This window comes from Petromyzon marinus, chromosome 49 (genome assembly GCF_048934315.1).
Source record: "Petromyzon marinus isolate PM22_M1 ecotype Great Lakes invasive population chromosome 49, UKy_Petmar_22M1.pri1.0, whole genome shotgun sequence".
In the NCBI taxonomy this organism is placed as follows: Eukaryota; Metazoa; Chordata; class Hyperoartia; order Petromyzontiformes; family Petromyzontidae; genus Petromyzon; species Petromyzon marinus.
In genome coordinates, this window is record NC_133715.1 from 7,378,616 (window position 1) to 7,396,491 (window position 17,876).

General features: G+C 55.6%; 1 protein-coding gene across 3 annotated transcripts in view; it reads left to right on the forward strand.

The window, feature by feature from the left end:
- Positions 1-17,876, forward strand: part of CNKSR2 (connector enhancer of kinase suppressor of Ras 2) — a 194,839-nt gene that overhangs the window by 90,219 nt on the left and 86,744 nt on the right. For all 3 annotated transcript variants that reach the window (XM_032972647.2, XM_032972648.2, XM_032972649.2), the window contains exons 5-6: positions 9,912-9,956; positions 14,429-14,548. In XM_032972647.2, coding sequence (XP_032828538.2) covers positions 9,912-9,956; positions 14,429-14,548 — 165 coding nt within the window. The remainder of the gene's footprint in view (positions 1-9,911; positions 9,957-14,428; positions 14,549-17,876) is intronic.

A 17,876-nucleotide genomic window follows, 5' to 3' on the forward strand; every position in this document is an offset into this window, starting at 1 on the left:
CGTACTCGCGCCGTATCGGCCCCAACAGAGCCTCCACAGAGGTGCTCACCCCCTCCCCCCCAACACCTTGCGGAGAGAGGGGGGGGGGGGAGCCTCTTTGTCTTTGCTCGCGTGCCCGTCCTGCGTTCTGCGATAATTGCCGTTCAGATTAACGACCGTGGTGGGTGGGTGGCGGCTGGTGGGGGGGGTGCGGGAGCTGGAGGGGGGGGGGCAGACTCTGAGCCGGCGTTTGTTGTCGGATGCTGAAACGAACTCGAGCGCATCGCTGCAACGGTGCGCGCCGCTCGCTCCGATTCCCACCACGTCGCTCACGCACCGCCGTTTTCAAAGCGTTCCCGCCCCCCCCTCTCCCCCCCCCCACGACTCCCCTCCTCCCCACCCCCCCCCCCATGCGCCCCCACCCCAAAAACGCCTCCGAGGAATTAAATGTTGCAGGATTGCGGAGGGGCGGCGGTGGCTCCGTCGAAGCGGCGCCCGGATGTTTTTGAAGACGCCGGCGGAGGTGCTGTTGGTGCTCGCTAACAGCACTTGCCCCCAACAGTCGGCTAGGGCTATCGGAGGAGGAGGGGTGGGGAGGGGATCTTTGGTTCCTTCTCTTTGGCGCTGCCGGCGGCGCACTTGAGCTGCACGGGCGTCGTCTTTGCTCGCGCCGAGCGAATCCCTTCGTGTGCCGGAGCCGCGCTCCCCCACGATGTTTCGGGCAATGGACCTTTTTCACAGCACGTACATTTTAGTTTTTCTACATGTACGCTCCGTGGTGTTTTTTTTTCTTTCACGGTCACACAGAGTTGTTGTTATCTACGAACGCGCCGAGTTGCAGGAGTTCGTGGGGGGGGGGGGTGGGTATGGGCGGCGTGGGGGAGAGTGTGAAAACCCAAGTTAATAATGGAGAGCACCATTCCATTGTGGCCCAAAGACGAAAGGGAGGCGTGGACTTTGATGAAGAAAGTTGAATGAAAGATGTGTCAGGTTCTCGAGCCATAAGTGGAATGATCGGCAAACGTCTTTAAAATTAATCACGTGGCACGGGGTGGCGCCCGGGGAGCGGTGGCACCGTGTTCAGACGCCACGGTGCTGAGATGTTAACCACCTCGCCTGGCACGCAGGAGGTCGTGGGTTCGATCCCGACCCTGACGCCTGCTGCTGTATATTTGGAGTTTGCGGTGTCTCTCTCTCTCTCTCTCCCCGTGGTCGCGTGGATTCTTCCCCGAGTCCTCCGGGTTTTTCTTTCCACATCTAGAATCAAGAATGTGCATTTAAAAGTATTTTGTCTGCTATTCATTTCCACACGATGATAAGCCGCTTAGATGAGCTATCATTTGTGATAGCCAAGGTGGCTTCTGCAAAAGAGATGTACAGCTCGGTGGACCTTACCTGGTAAAATGAACAAGAGTTAATAATCCATAATATAGGTAATGTTTTTTTGTATTAGATCGCGTTAATATGAATGCGTCCATTTGATGAAGCCAGTTGTAATTACTGGCAAAACGTCGTACTCAGACTGTGAATGTTGTGGCTTGGCTCTCCAACACACCCGGTGTGCTGTACTAGTGACGAATTGGCGTGTTCTGTTTACGTGACAAGCCTTACTAATTGGCTGTGTCGGGTGATGGTCGTTTTAACGACACATTTATTTTACTCCATCTAACCCCAATAAAACACCTATATTATGGGTGACATTGGTCGTGAAAGTTGTACGTGTTAAAGAGGTAATAAGTTAGCGCGCAGCAGCGCTCACGGAGCCGGCGAGATGAGCTCGGCACCGAGCCACGGCTAAACACCGGTAGCGGACGATGCCCGATCCGGAGCTTGGCCTCTTCCTGACTCTGCACGCACCCCCGCGGGTGAAGTACAGCACAGCAATCCTCTGTTACAGACACGCCACGGGGGGGGGGGGGGGGGGCGGCGAGGGGTGGTGGTGAGGCAGGGAGGCCTTCACCCTGCAGGTGATTGACAAAGGCCCGTCGAAATGATTGTTATTTTATTATTGAGGATGGTGGCCGATGATCAGATCGCCTGATCTCATCGCACCTCGGAAGCTAAGCAGCGAAGGGCCTGGATATCGACTGGACGGGCGACCGCCAACCCGTAACCCCGGCGTTGCTGCGTGCGGCATTGCCCTTGAACTCGTTGCGCCCGCGGTTGCCGCCCGCCCGTTTCAAATTAGCCGTGGGACGGATTAATGTACGCTGCGGCTCGCCGCCAGAGAGAGACCGAAAGGGAGAGTGAGATAGAGAGAGTGCGATAGCGAGTGGTGCCGGAATTTGACCCCTTGACCTTTTGGGGCTCGGGGAGTCAAACAGCACCGGTGCCTGCATCTGTCACCCTTTGCCGCGTTACGGCAGTGTGTGAGTGCGTCTTTGTGTGATTGCGTGAGCGAGTGTGCGAGTGGGTGTGTCTGTGTTTGAGTGCGTGAGCGCGTGAGCGTGTGCGTCTGTGTGTGTGTGTGATTGGGTGTGTCTGTGTGTGAGTGTGCGAGTGCGTGAGCGCGTTAGTGCGTGCATCTGTGTGTGTGAGTGTGTGTCTGTGTGTGTGTGAGTGCGTGTGTGTGTGTGAGTACGTGCGTGTGTGTGAGTGCGTGCGTCTGTGTATGTGTGAGTGCGTGTGTGAGTGCGTGAGTCCGTGCGTCTGTGTGGGTGTGTGTGAGTCCGTGCGTCTGTGTGGGTGTGTGTGAGTTTGTGTGTCTGTGTGTGAGTGTGTGAGTGTGTGAGTGCGTCTGTGTGTGAGTGCGTGCGTGCGTGAGTGCGTGCGTCTGTCTGTGTGTGTGTGTGAGTGCGTGTGTCTGTGTGTGAGTGCGTGCGTGCGTCTGTGGGTGTGTCTGAGTGTGTGTGCGAGTGCGTGAGTGCGTGTGTGTGTGTGTGAGTGCGGCAAAACAACCCCCTACCTCCTCGCGGTGCCGGACGGGCAACTCTGTCGTGGACAGTGCTGTGGGAGGAGGTCCAATTTTGATTGGCTCCTCCCCTCATGGCATATGTGTCCACCACAGGGGCTAAACGGGGGCTCTGGACGGGTGCGAGGGCCTGGTAACCCCTCCACCTTCAATTAATCACCACTAAACCACGAGTTAAACTGAAATATGTAACTAATAAGCTTGTGCCGGAGGCCCCGGGGGGCCAGGCGTCTATGACGTCTCCTGGCCAAACCCCAATTGGCGGAGCCAGGAGATTCAATATCTACCCGAGGGGCTCCTCCAGAAACAACGAAAAGCCACTACGGGTGGCCACTGCGAAGAAGAGGCTGCCACTCCTCTGTCGGGAGCTGGACCGGTACCGCCTGGATCTATGTGGCATTCAGGAGGTCCGGTGGACCAGCTCTGGCTCCTGCCACCTTGATGGGTGGACAGTCCTCTACTCGGGGCAGCAGACTGCCAAACAACAGGGTGTGGCTCTTCTTTTGAACAAAAGAATGAAGGGGGCGTGGGAGCGCAGCGGGGAGGTGTGGGAAGCTGTAAGCCCCAGGCTACTTTGGGCTCGCCTTCCCATCAACCGGAGGCGAGGAATGGTGGTCGTGGTTACTTATGCCCCCACCGAAGATGAACATCCGTGGAGGGATGCAGGCAAAGCCGATGAGTCAGATGCCTTCTATGACCTCCTGTCACAGGCGCTGGCTTAAGTGGCCCCTCGGGATAGAGTCATCATGTTGGGTGACTTCAATGCCCGAGTTGGTCATGATACTGGCACCTGGTCTGGAGTGATTGGAGGGCATGGGCCAGATCAGCTCAATAACAACGGTAGGAGGCTGCTAGATTTTTGTGCAGCCCATGGGCTTGTAATTACCAACACGCTGTTCCGGCATCGGCGCATCCACACAACATCATGGATGCATGCCGGGTCCAAGCAAGAACATCTGCTGGACTACATAGTGACGGACCAGCGGATGCGAGCCCATGTCCTTGACACCAGGACCTACCCTGGAGCTGATCTGACCATCGACTAGTCATCTCTAAGATGTGCCTGCCATTCTTCCACTCCGGTGGTGGGTGTACACCCAGGACCCCATTCCAACCTAAAGTGGCCTGGTCTCAGTTATCTGATGAAAGTTGCAAGCGAGAATTTAATTATCGCTTGCGGCTGGGATTGGCATGGTCCCCGACTTCTCCTGATGTCGAGGGTAAATGGGCGAGGTTTAGGACTGTGACTCATGCAGCTGCAATGGCTGCTTTGGGTACGCGGTCCAGGCCTCCCCAGAGACCCTGGCTGACAGAGGAGGTGTTTAGGATGGTTGAGAAAAAGCGACAGGCCCACTGTCATCGGCTACAGAATCCCACGTCAGAGAATGAGGAGGCTTACCGCAGCCTTCACTCGGAGGTTCGGAGAGCCGTGAGGCGCTGCAAGGATGGGTGGTGGTCGCGGGTTGCTGAGGAGATGGAGTCTGCCTCAGTGGCCCGTGATCACAAATCTCTATTCAACTCCATCAAAAAAGTAACCTGCAGCGCCACACCTATTACCATCATTAGGGGAAAAAAACAGTGATCCAATCTCCGACCCCCAGGAACAGGTTTGCAGATTTGCTGAGCATTTCTGTGAGGTCCTGGGGGAGGGAAAATCCCTCAGCCAGGAAAACATAGTGGCACAAAGTGAGTATGACCCTGCTGAGGCTGCGGTGCCTCAAATATTGGAAGAAGTCACCCCCTGTGAGTGGCTGGCTGAGGTGCCATCTGTTGAGGAAGTACTGAAGGCAATCCGGAGTCTGAGACCAGGAAAGGCAGCGGGGAGAGATGATCTCCCAAGCGAAATGCTGAGGGAGGGTGGCGTTTGTGCACAGACTGCCCTATATGACATCATAACAACGGTCTAGACCACTGGACGGGTTCCGCAGGATTGGAAGGATGCCCTGGTGGTCCCCCTTTTTAAGTGGGGGACCGCACAGACTGTAACAACTACAGGGGCATCTCACTCCTCAGTGTGCCGGGAAAGGTCCTGGCAAGGATTATTCAAGCATCGCCTTGCCAGGCACGCTGAGGAGAGGCTTGCGGAGCCCCAATCGGGTTTCAGGAAAGGGCGGTCCTGCACAGATGCCATATTTTCTGTCCGTCTGCTACAGCAGAGGTGTAGGGAATTCCAACAAGACCTACATCTCTGCTTTATTGACCTGGTCAAGGCCTATGATACCATCAGTAGGACTGGGCTCTGGGTTGTTCTTCGTGCTTTTGGAGTACCTGACCCTCTGCTCACGATCATTAAGAACCTTCATGATGGTGAGCGGGCCCGGGTAAAACTACGTGGCCGGGAGTCAGAGCCATTCCCTGTACACCTTGGGGTGCGACAGGGATGTCCTCTGGCTCCCACATTATTTAACATCTATTTTGACCACGTAGTTCGTGAAGCCTTCAATAGCTGTACCGGGGGAATCTTCATATGGTACAGATATAATGGGAGGCTGATCGATGCCCGGGTGCAGTCAAGGGATGGCTCACTATTGCTCAACCACGTTATGTATGCTGATGATTTGGTAATAGCTGCTCATTCAGAGGAGGAGTTGGAGACGCTGCTGCTGAGACTGGAGCGTGCCACTAAGAGATGGGGCCTTACCATCAGCCCCACCAAAACTAAGCATCTGCCTGGGTATTTTGTTCCATCGGACACTCCACCCCCACAACTCCCAATCAGTGATGGGGCAGTTGTGGAGAGAGTGGAGAGTTTCCCATACCTGGGCAGTGTGCTTATGACTGGCTCCAGTTTAACAACAGAGGTCTCACTCCGAATCAGTCGAGCGGCAATATATTTTCATCGGTTGCGTAACGCTGTGTGGAAGCTACCTGGTCTGTCGCTCCGCACTAAGCTTCAGGTCTTCTCGGCCACGGTCATTCCCTCCCTTCTCTACGCTTGCGAAACGTGGACCCCCCTAATGGAACATCTTCGCCGGTTAGAAACATTTAGGCTGGCCTGCCTACGATCCATCCTGGGTTTAACCAGACTGGATTGTGTGAGGAGCTCACAAATCCTTGAAAGATCTGGGCAAGGTCCCATCGGTGAGCTCCGGCAGGGAAGGCTGCGATTGCTGGGTCATGTAGCCCGCATGCCCAGCCACCGCATGCTGAAACAGCTTTTGTTCGGCCGGATTGAGGGGGCTAAGCGGGCGCGGCCCGGGCTAGAGAAGAGATGGAGTGATGTGGTACAGGAGGACGTGGGGCTGAGTGGACTTGCCGATGACTGGTACCAGCGGTGTCAAGATCGGCCTCTGTGGAGGAGGCTCGTGAAGGACGCTACTGGGCAGTTGGAGGTAGTCGCCCTCCAACAACAATGGCGGGCGGAGGAGCAACGCTCAGAACAACGAGCGGAGCGCCGGGTGGCTAAAGCACAGCAGGTTGGCACAGTAGGGGGCACAGGTGGTGCATCAGCCAGTCATCTCAATCAGTCGACCCGTGGCACCTGGGTCTGCCCCGTGACCTCCTGCCAGCAGGCGTTCGACACTTCACGTGACCTCAGGGTGCACATAGCCTGGCACAAGCGTCGTGGTGACATCACCGCCACTTAGTGGCGAATGGCTGTTGTTGTTGTTGTGTGAGTGCGTGCGTCTGTGTGCGTGTGTCTGTGTGTGAGTGCGTGAGTGCGTGCATCTGTGTGTGTGTGAGTGCGTGAGTTCGTGCGTCTGTGTGTGTGTGAGTGCGTGAGTGCGTGCGTCTGTGGGTGTGTGTGAGTGTGTGCGTCTGTGTGCGTGTGTGAGTGCGTGCGTCTGTGTGCGTGTGTGAGTGCGTGAGTGTGTGCGTCTGTGTGCGAGTGCGTGCGTGCATCTGTGTGTGTGTGTGAGTGCGTGCGTCTGTGTGTGTGTGTGAGTGCGTGCGTCTGTGTGTGAGTGCGTGAGTGCGTGCGTCTGTGTGTGTGTGTGTGAGCGCGTGCGTCTGTGTGTGTGTGTGAGTGCGTGCGTCTGTGTGTGTGTGTGTGCGTGAGTGCGTGCGTCTGTGTCTGTGTGTGAGTGCGTGCTTCTGTGTGTCTGTGTGTGTGTGTGCGTCTGTGGGTGTGTGTGAGTGTGTGCTTCTGTGCGTCTGTGTGTGTGAGTGTGTGAGTGCGTGCGTCTGTGTTAGTGTGTGTGTGAGCGCGTGCGTCTTTGTGTGTGTGTGTGAGTGCGTGCGTGTGTGTGTGAGTGCGTGCGTGTGTGTGTGTGAGTGCGTGCGTGTGTGTGTGAGTGCGTGCGTGTGTGTGTGTGTGCGTGAGTGCGTGCGTCTGTGTCTGTGTGTGAGTGCGTGCTTCTGTGTGTCTGTGTGTGTGTGTGCGTCTGTGGGTGTGTGTGAGTGCGTGCTTCTGTGTCTGTGTGTGAGTGCGTGCTTCTGTGTGTCTGTGTGTGTGTGTGCGTCTGTGGGTGTGTGTGAGTGCGTGCTTCTGTGCGTCTGTGTGTGTGAGTGCTTGAGTGTGTCTTTGTGTGTGTCTGTGTGTGTGAGTGCGTGCGTGTGTCTTTGTGTGTGTCTGTGTGTGTGCGTGAGTGCGTGTGTCTGTGTGTGTGTGTGTGAGTGCGTGAGTGTGTCTGTGTGAGTGTGTGTAGGGGGCACAGGTGGTGCATCAGCCAGTCATCTCAGTCAGTCGACCCGTGGCACCTGGGTCTGCCCCGTGACCTCCTGCCAGCGGGCGTTCGACACTTCACGTGGCCTCAGGGTGCACATAGCCTGGCACAAGCGTCGTGGTGACGTCACCGCCACTTAGTGGCGAATGGCGGTTGTTGTTGTTGTTGTTGTGTGTGTGTGCGTGAGTGAGTGAGTGCGTGTGGCCGTGCGTGAGTTCACGGCTACCGAAAGCAGGTGCCGAGCTTCAGCCGGAATCGCTGAGGCTGTCTTGGGTCGACGAGCAAAACAATTCAACGATACGCAAATAAATAAATAGAGTTGATTTGGAATTGTATTGGGAGCCAGCGGTGGAGGTATTGGAGTAACGGGTAGGGGGAGGAGGGGGGGGTGGTTACGTGGCCTGGTTTACAGGGGCCTGGTTGGGGGGCACGCAAGAGCCGCTTAATTGGCACGACGTGCGCTGACGTGCTTGAGATTGGCGCATCGCAGCGTGAGCCTTCGCCGTCCTCAAAACCACAGCTCCCCCCGCCCCCCGTCCCCCTCCCGCCCCCCAGTTCCGTAACGTCCCGCAGCATGCTGCCCGCCGGCCTGCGTCTGTCTCTCCGCCCGGCACTACTCATGCGGCGCTTTGATCTGAATTTTTCACATCCCCGTTGCCTCCGCTGCATTGTGGGATTCCAAGATTAAAAGGCGTTTTTTTTTCCCCGCGTCTCGCAGCGCGCGCGCGTGCTCGCGCGGCTCCCCTAGGTCGACTCGGCATCAAATTAGTACCTGGTTGCGGTATATAAACATCAGCACTTGGGGAGACAAAGGCGGCCGGGCGCGGTGTTGCCCATCCACCCTCTCGTGTGCCATGCTGGCTATCATTCGGTGCTCGCGGTTAGCACTTTGCCTTTGTGTGTGCGTGTGCGCGTGCTGGGCCGAGCAGGTAGCGCGTTTGTCGCCCGTTGCAAAGGTTCGCGGTTCTAGCCCAGCGGCCGCCCTGGTTAATCACGAAGTCAAAGCCATGTCATTCTCAAACGAGCGGAGAGAGGCAGTGTTCGCATCCTTTCCACAGCCCTGAGCCAGTTGTGGGAAAATCCACATTCATATGGCGATGATGGATTTGACCTCTCGACATCCCCGCTGGGCCACGTGTGCGCTTCAGCCGGGATGGATCGTTCCATCGCGTGGCATCATGGAAGGTGGTGCTGGTGGCTTGGGGCGGCGGAGGGAGGGAGGGGGGGGCGTAGGGAGGGAGGGGGGGGCGTAGGGAGAGGCCTTCATTCAGCAGCGGATAGACCAAAGCTGATGACGAGCGGAGTTGTCATTCAGCGTGTTGGCGGGCGTGTAATGAGCTTGCGTGCGTGCCTGTTTTGTCTTGGCCGCGCTCGATGTGATAAGTGGCGTGAGACAGTGAGGGCGGTGCACGTCCCGAATGTGTTGCGTCGATCGGCGGCGGCGGTGACGCACGTACACTCGCACGCGCAATGATAAAGATCCCCCGTGTAGCCTTCCAACAGACTGTTGGGGCAAGTGCTGTCAGCGAGTAGCAGCACCTGTGAGGCAGGCACACGGCACACGAGGAGGGGGTGGGTGCGGACAGCACCGTGCCCGACCGCCTTTGTCTCCCGAGCGGCAATGTTCGCACACCGCACCGGGTACTCATAGATGCACGTTAACAGCACTTGCCCCAACAGGCTATACGGGGGGGGGGGGGGGGAAGAAATCTTTGTCTTTGTGTGCATCGTGTTCTGGGGTCGCTCCTCGTTATTCTGAGGTCACCAGGATCTTTAATATTCGCTGTGAAGCGGACGGCGTGTGGTATTATACTACATGTAGTATTATACTATGGTTAGTATTATACTACATGTTAGTATTATACTACGGTTAGTATATTACTACATGTAGTATTATACTACGGTTAGTATAATACTACGGTTAGTATAATACTACATGTAGTATTATACTATGGTTAGTACGGGACCATGGTACTCCTGATTGTCTGGCTTTTGAGAAGAAAAACTTGGTGAAGCCAATGCCATATGGGGTCCTGCGGTGGCGAGATGTTAACTACCTCGCCTGGTGCACAGGAGGTCCTGGGTTCGTTCTCGATCCTGACGCCTGCATATTTAAAGTTTGCCTATTCTCCCTGTGGTCACGAGGATTTTTTTCTCCGGCTCTTCCACATTTAGAATCAACACGCGTTTCAGAGTATTTGGCTGCTATAAATTTCCAAGTGATGAGCCGCTTCGTTGAGCTATCATTTGTGGCCAGGTTGGTTCTGGAAAAAAAAAAGCGATTTAGCTAAGGGGGCCCTTACCTGCTAAAATTAAAAATAAAAATCAATAGTTTAATATTTTTACACGGACTCCGTGGTGTATCTTCGATCGCGAGGCTCATCAATCTCTCTCTGCCCGCTTTGTTGTTTCAGGAGTCATCCCCTCTGTTGGACACCGAGGCACAGATCCTGCAAGTGGTGAGTTCCAGTTCCTCCTCTTTCCGCTCCCGCTCCCTCTCTCCCGGCGCTGGCCGGAGTCCGGCACGTGTGCACGACGACGCGACGTGCCGCGGCTGTGCGGTGGAACGGCACGCCCGGCTCGTGCGGCCCGGAGGTTCACCGGATCTGTTCCATCTTCCCGGCCTGCGGCAGTTGAAACAATGGGGCTGGTTTCTTAACCCCTCCCTCCCTCCCCTCCCTCCCTCCCTCCCTCCCTCCCTCCCTCCCTCCCTCCCTCCCTCCCTCCCTCCCTCCCTCCCTCCCTCCCTCCCTCCCTCCCTCCCTCCCTCCCTCCCTCCCTCCCTCCCTCCCTCCCTCCCTCCCTCCCTCCCTCCCTCCCTCCCTCCCTCCCCACCAATACCGTCACCGCTGCCACCACCTACCTGTGTAATCGTGTACACCATCGTGAGCCAATGGATAGGCCGTGGGTGGTGGGGTCAAGTGTGGGGTAGTCCCACGTCTTCCAACACGTCTGGGGTATCGGCACATATTCCGAGATGCCTACGACCGTGGAGGAGGAGGCCAAATGCCTCCCTGGAGAGGGGCTTTGTAGAGCTCCCTCGAGTGGAGGCGCTTCCACCAGAAGTGGAGTCTAAACTGTCCCATATCTACTCTGGGCAATTGATCGATCACACCCAGTCCAGAATTTGTTTATTTGAGGAACGTTTTATTATATTTGGGCTGCTCTAAATTTCCACATGATAAGCCAATTTTGTTGGCCTATCATTTGTGGCCAGGTCGCTTCTGAAAGATAGCTATGTAGCTCAGTGGGCCTTACCTGGTAAAATAAAATAAAAGTATGTAATTTAACTGCCATTACTTATCAGAGTTTACTTGTCAACGTGATTTCCTGCAGCTCAGCATGAGCTCAGTGGTATCGGTGCTAATCTGATGTTTACAGCCATGCAAAGCCCATGGGTGGAAATTCCACGTTCCTTTGGCAGGAAGTGAGTTCTCTCCGTAGGACAGTCGCTGTTGAATTCCCCCACTGAGCGGTACTCGTTTTAATGGCCGTGGAGCGATGATGGGCTGAGACAACCACCCATCTGAATGTGAACTAAAACTAAACAACACTTTTTTATTTTACCAGGTCAGGCCCACTGAGCTATTGTCGCTAGTTTTCAGAAGCGACCTGGCAGTCCCAAATCATAGCTCAACAAAGTGGCTTGTTACGTGGACATTTATAGCAGCAGCATAATACTCTGAGCACACACTTTGATTCTAAATGTGCAGGGAAAAACCGGAGGACCCGGAGAAAAATCCACACGACCACGGGGAGAGAGACATGCAAACTCCGAATAAACAGGCGTCAGAGGGTTGGGATCGAACTCACAACCTCCTGCGTACCAGGCGAGGTGGTTAACATCTCGCCACCGTGAATGTGAACTGGCGACGTTCTGATTGCGAGCCACCCTCTCTGGACGGCCACTTCTCACGTAACAATCGCGCCGTGCTAACGAGGGGAGCGCATCCCCCTGCCCCCCCATCCCCCTCCCCCTGCCCCCCATCCCCCTCCGCCCAATCACCCCCTCTCATCCAACAATTGCTCACGCGTTAACGCCCGCGCGGCGCTAACGCACGCGCGCGGCGCCAATTACGGGCGCCCGCTCGTGCGTGCCCGCGGCGAGTTGAAGGCGAGGGCGCAGCACCCTCGCCACTGTTGGCGGAAGGGCCTCCGCTAGGCCCAGTACGCCTTGCGGTCGATTGACGTGACCCGTCAATCGACCGCATGGTGCCGCATCCACCTACACCGCTGGGTGGACGGCGGCGACGGTGGTTCGGCAGGGGGGATGGCGGGGGGTGCGTGCGGGCGTGCGGAGGGGGCTTGGTAGTGGGTGGGTGGGGGGGGGGGGATTTAAAAAACTTGCCCCCATTGCTTCAACTGCCTGCTGCGCCGGGAGAGGGAGTCGATCCGGCGACCTGTGGACTGCCAAGGGCCCGGCGGGACTGCTCGCCGTGCCACCGGTGTTAAATACGCCGCGGCGTTTTTTTGGTTTATGCCGCTGAAGATTTCTGCTTTGCGCCGACGCGGCGTTTAATTATTTCCGCGGCAATCGCCGCGGGCTCGGCCCCGCGGCCGCTCGTTCCGCCACGCGGCGCGATATTTACTGCGTCGTGCCATGTTTATACCGCGCGGGATCTTTTTCCGCCCCCCCCCCAACCCCCCCCCCCCCCCCACCACGTGCGCCGCCTGTCTTGTGATTTAACCACTGCGCCTCCGCCCAACGCCGCCGCCCCTTCCTCCAACTAAACGAAGGCGCCCCTCCGTCTCCGGCTCGACGGGGATCAAAACCTCGGCGCGTTCATCGATCGTCCGCCCTCAGACGGGGGACAACAAGACGACGGTCGACAAAAGTTTCGTCCCGCGGAGTGGGGGGGGGGCCTAAAACGGACGTAGCGCGCGTGACGTCGTCGCGGCTCTGAGCTGGCCAACGGCCCCGCGATGGGCCCACTCAAGGCCCCCTTGGGGAGTGGCCCCGGCGAAGGAGATTGCGCGGCGCCGACGAAAGATCGTGACCGGGAGATGGCACCGAGAGGCATGGAGAGGGACACGCGATTTTGAGAAGGTTGAGAGAGAGAGAGAGAGACGTCGCGCTGACCACTCCGGGAAAAGTCAGCACAGGGTCTGGGCGGCGGGGGAACGCGTCCCGGGGGGCACGAAGGAGACCCACAGCAGCCAAGGGAGACGCCGGTCCTCCGATCCCAAAAATCTATCGTGGCCGGTAACCGTTACGTGCAAGAGGCGTGCGTGTTAAGTCTCGGCAATTTGCGAGCGTGCGTAACGAACGGCTCATTTACAATTTGTGCCAAAGTGGGGGGGGGGGGGGGGGTGGCGCCTCACATCTTGCGTCCGCTCCGTCCGTTGCTCATCGCCGTACGACAAGCGCGCGGCACCCCCCCCACCCCCCCCCCGTCGTGATGAGGGACGTTGTTAGCGCGATGAACCGGAGCCCCACACGGGCAGAGCCGGCGATAATTTAGTCGGCTCGTTAAATCCGGGCGTCCTCGCATCTGGTGGAGTGAGCTGCAACACGGCCGTACCCCCCCCCCCCCCCCGCCCCACACACGCTGCGGCCTCCTTTCATGTGTGCTCGCGTCATCACTGAACCCCGGAGGGCGGCCCCCGGGGTTAGGGTAAGACGGTCGAGGGGCACGCCGAGCCCCCCCCCACGGTTCACCGCTGAGAGAGACACCACCCAGGTTCGAATCCGGGTCTTCGAAAAACGGCTTCACGAGTGGCGAATTGATGGTGGCGGCCCCGGTCACCATTTAGCATTTTTTAAGCGACTGCAGCCCAAAAGTTTGAGTGTCGTTGACGGCAACCCATGGCAGCGTTAGTTGTCGCGGTCCGTGAGCTTTGATGTCGCAATTTTCTTAGTCCAGGCTTCGGCAACCTTGCGGCTCTTGAAATTCAAAAAAAATTACTGCTCTTGTTATTTTGGTTGCTTACCCCTGAGCATGGAAGTCCAGTTCACCATGGAAGTCCAGTTTACCATGGAAGTCCAGTTCACCATGGAAGTCCAGGTCACCATGGAAGTCGAGTTTACTATGGAAGTCCAGTTCACCGTGGAAGTGCAGTTCACCGTGTGAGTGCAGTTCACCATGGAAGTCCAGTTCACCATGGAAGTGCAGTTCAGCGTGTGAGTCCAGTTCACCGTGGAAGTCCAGTTCACCGTGGGCAAGGGGTAGCAACCCCCGTGGCTCCAGAGCCACATGCGGCTCAGTAAAGACAGCTGCTTCGCGACGTTGTTTATGAAAGACCCACCACCGTCTCGTATTCACGTCGATTGCATTGCGGCTCTTGAAATATTGAGTGATTTTTTTTTGCAAAATAATTTCTCCCCTTGTTGTTTTAGTTGCCGAGCCCCCTGTCTTAGTCGAGCGGGCTGTGGCAGTGAAGCAGTTAGTTGTGAGTTTTGGCAGTGGGTGCACAAATAACAATCGAGTAACGTGACTTTACCGAAAGAACCAAGAATATATATAACATGGTGGCCTTAAAAGGAAAAATACAATATAAGAGGGTGGTGTTCTCGACCAACGGCACTATCCACATATTTGCTCTGAAGAGTCGGCCACCTTTGTGTTGCGTTTTCTGTTCACTTCGTCAAAACCGATTTTCAATTGCAGGATTGCAAAAAAAAAAAACGTGGCGGTGGGGGGTGGAGTTGGAATGAAAATGCGAAGGAGAAAAAGTTGATGGTTATCATGTCATTGGCAAATTTCATTCGCAAAAAAATGTGCGCTGAATTCGTAATGTTGGGGTCGGCCCACGTAACGATCTGGCCAAATTTGTCGTGTGAGAAGCCCTCCACCACGCGACACGGCCAAACTAATTAAATTGTAATGCGCCCAAGCGTTTAGCGATGCGCCAGTCATTATTACTTATTTCCACCCCTCGATGCTAACTCTGTGTGTGTGTGTGCGGACGCTCTCTCTCCCCCCCGGCGCAGTGCAAGACGCTGCTCGTCACCTGCGAGCACATGGGCACCGTGACCTCTGACCCCCTCATGTCTCAGTCGGCGCACCTGGAGGTTGTGCACCTTACGCACATCAACCCCTGCGAGGGCCTGGTGAGTAGCGCGCACAAAGAACAAAACCCCCCATATAGCCTTAACAGACTGTTGAGGCAAGTGCTGTTAGCGAGCACCTGTGAAGGCGGGCACGGTGCACGATCGGGTGGGTGGCCAGCACCACGCCCAGCTGCATTCGTCTCCCCAGTGGCGATGTTTACACATCCGACCAGGCACTCATTTGAGACGGAGTCGACCTTTGGAAGTCCCATGACCGATTCAGATAATTGTCACTGGTGTTTGCCGTGAACGGAAATCGAACTCTCTTCACTACCGCTCCCCCGCGCACGCACACACATCCGGCTGCACCTTGCTGATGCTACTCAGACATGTCGAAACCTATGATTTTTACAAACTATTATTGTGGTGTTATTTTTATTTTCATTCGAAGGGGTGGTGATGCAGCTGCTGCTGCTCCTGCGATGTGTGATCCAAATTGAGTGATTTCCAGAGTCATTTTTCAACTTTGGGATGTTTTGGCCGATATCCGGTACACATTCTGTGGAGAACAGAGAACCCGGTAGAAACCCATGCAGAACAGGAGGAGAACATACAAACTCCACTCAGAAGGGCACCCGAGTCGGGAATCGAACCCAGGCCCTTGTTGCCACGAGGCGTGAACTTTACCGCTGCACCGCCACCGTGCCGCCCATGCACCCGGTCACCTGGCCACGACTCTCATCAGTGGCCAGTGATATCTGAACGGGGTCCTGACTCCCCAACTTTAACACTAACATGCGCCGAGCGGCGTGGTGAAGTATGGTGAAATAACCCACGTGACTGCCACGGCGCCGCAGTGGCGAGATGTTAACTGCCTCGCCTGATATACAGGAGGTCATGGGTTCGATCCCGACCCTGATGCCTGTATATTTGGAGTTTGCGTGTCTCTCTCTCCGTGGTTTGCACAGATTTTTATCCATGCATTCAAAGTATTTGGCTGCTATAAATGTCCACATGATGATGAACTACTTCATTGAGCTATCATTTGTGGCCAGGTTGCTTCTGAATAAGATCTATATAGCTCAGTGGGCCTTACCTGGTAAAATACAAATAAAAAAAATTGTAGTTTATGGGGAAGCCTTCATCCAGCAGTGGATTGACAAAAAGCATAATTTTGTCATTGTTATTATGTACGCACAAACTTTATCCATCTATCTATGCGTTAGTACACACACACACATATATATACATACACACACGTACACACACGTACATTCTGCAGAATGCTATGCACACACATGCATTATGCAATCTGTACAATCAAACACACATACATTATAGATGGTACATACACACACATACATGCATAGGGCTTTGATACACACCTACATTATGTATAGAATAATCTTGTGTATTTGTTTTTGTCATATCTTAAATTTGCTTTTGGTGCCCAGTTCTCCTTGAATAAGAGACGTGGCCCTTACCTGGTTAAAAATAAATTATTTCCGACCTACAGTACCCATAAAAACAAAGACAAAGATGTCCCGTGTAGACATTTAGAGCGTTGGGGAAAGTGCTGTTAGTGAGCATCAATTTAGGCCATCACGGAGCACGGGGGGGATAGTGTGGCCAGCACCACGCCCAACCACCTTTGTCTTCCGAGTGCTGATGTTTACAAACCACCCCAGGTACTAATCTGCAGCTGAGTTGACCTAGGGGAGGTCAAGGACTGGTTCAGATAATTGTCACTGGTGTTGGCCTTGAGCGGGAATCGAACCCATGTCGCCAGATTCATAGTGTAGCACGCTAACCACTTCTGCTCCCCATACACAGACACACAAACGTTGGGAGGCACATAGATAAAGACCCACGCTTGGCGTTAGACACTGACTCGCAGACACCGAGACACACGCGTAGACATAGATACAGAGACACAGACACAAAGAGAGACAAACATTGATCAGCGCAGACACAGAGACGCACAGAGAGACACAGAGACGTGTGGAGATAGCCACAGGGACACAAGGAGACAGACACAGAGACGCACGTGGGATCGGCGGAGAGCGATGGAGCGGCCCCTCTCTCTCTCTCGCGCTGAGTGACGGGCGCCCTCGCACTGACCGTTGATTGGCGGACAGCGATGGAGTGGCCGCTCTCTCACTCGCGCTGAGTGACGCGCTCCCTCGCAGCGCCAGGCCGGCCTTGGAGCGCGGCCGACGAAGGCTCCTCGTAAATCATGATGAGCCCTAACTCACCCGCTGCCTCGACAGCCTCGGTTATCCCTGAGCTACAGCCTCCTGGGGTCATCAGCGTCACTCTGCCAGCAGTGGTAGTGGTGTTGCTGACGGTTGTGGTGTTGATGGCGGCGTTGGTGGTGGTATCGCTGACAGTGGTGGTGTTGATGGGGTGGTGTTGATGGGGTGGTGGTGCTGGAATGGGGAGCGGTAGCGGTTAGTGCACTGTGTTGCAAACACGGCAACCCGAGTTTGATTCCTGCTCATAGTCGACAACATTGACCATTATATGAACCGGTCCTGGGCCTCCCCTATGTCGACTCAGCCTCAAATGAGTAATTGCTGCAGTATGTACATGTCGCCGCTGGGAAGAGAAAGGCGGCCGGGCGTGGTGCTGGCCACCCACCCCCTTGTGCGCCGTGCCGGCCTTCATAGGTGCTCGCCAACAGCACTTGCTCCTACAGTCTGTTGAAGGCTGTACGGGGGATCTTTGTCTTTGTATCTAGGGGTTGCTGGTGGCGGTATACATTCATAATACATGTATTTATTGCTTTGTGTTGTTCGTCTGTGATGTGCTCATTGAGTCTTGTTCCATGAGATCAAACAATTTTCTCTAAAGCCTCCTGCTGCTGCTGCTGTCTCTTTCATGCTGGTCAACTGCTGATGACCAGGGGGTGAGAATTGAACCTAGGTCGCCAGGTGTAGACACAGTTAAATTCGTCCACGTTGTTCCTGCTGTAGCTCGCCATCATCTCATATCTCATGACACGTACAAGCAGAATCCGAATCTTTTATTTAGACTGGAAGAATCCAACGAGCCTACGAAGGTCTTGTTTTCACGGATGTCCAAACCCCGCCGTGGGAACGTGGAATTTCCAGCAGAGGCAGCGGTGACCTTGACCCAACTCCTGTGACGACGTGAACGACCGATCGACGTCACCCTAAATCTAGACGCTCGGGGTGGCGTGGAGGGGGGGGGGTGGAAATTGGAGCCCTCCCTCCCCCCTCCCACCTCCTCCCATGCCCCCAGCGCCACGATCGATAGGATCGTGCCACGGGTGGGGGGGGGGCGCGTGTGGGGGGGGGCGTGTGGGGGCGGGGCGTGGGGGGGGTGTCAGTGTCGTGTGGTCGCGAGGGTTCGACTGGGAGGGAAT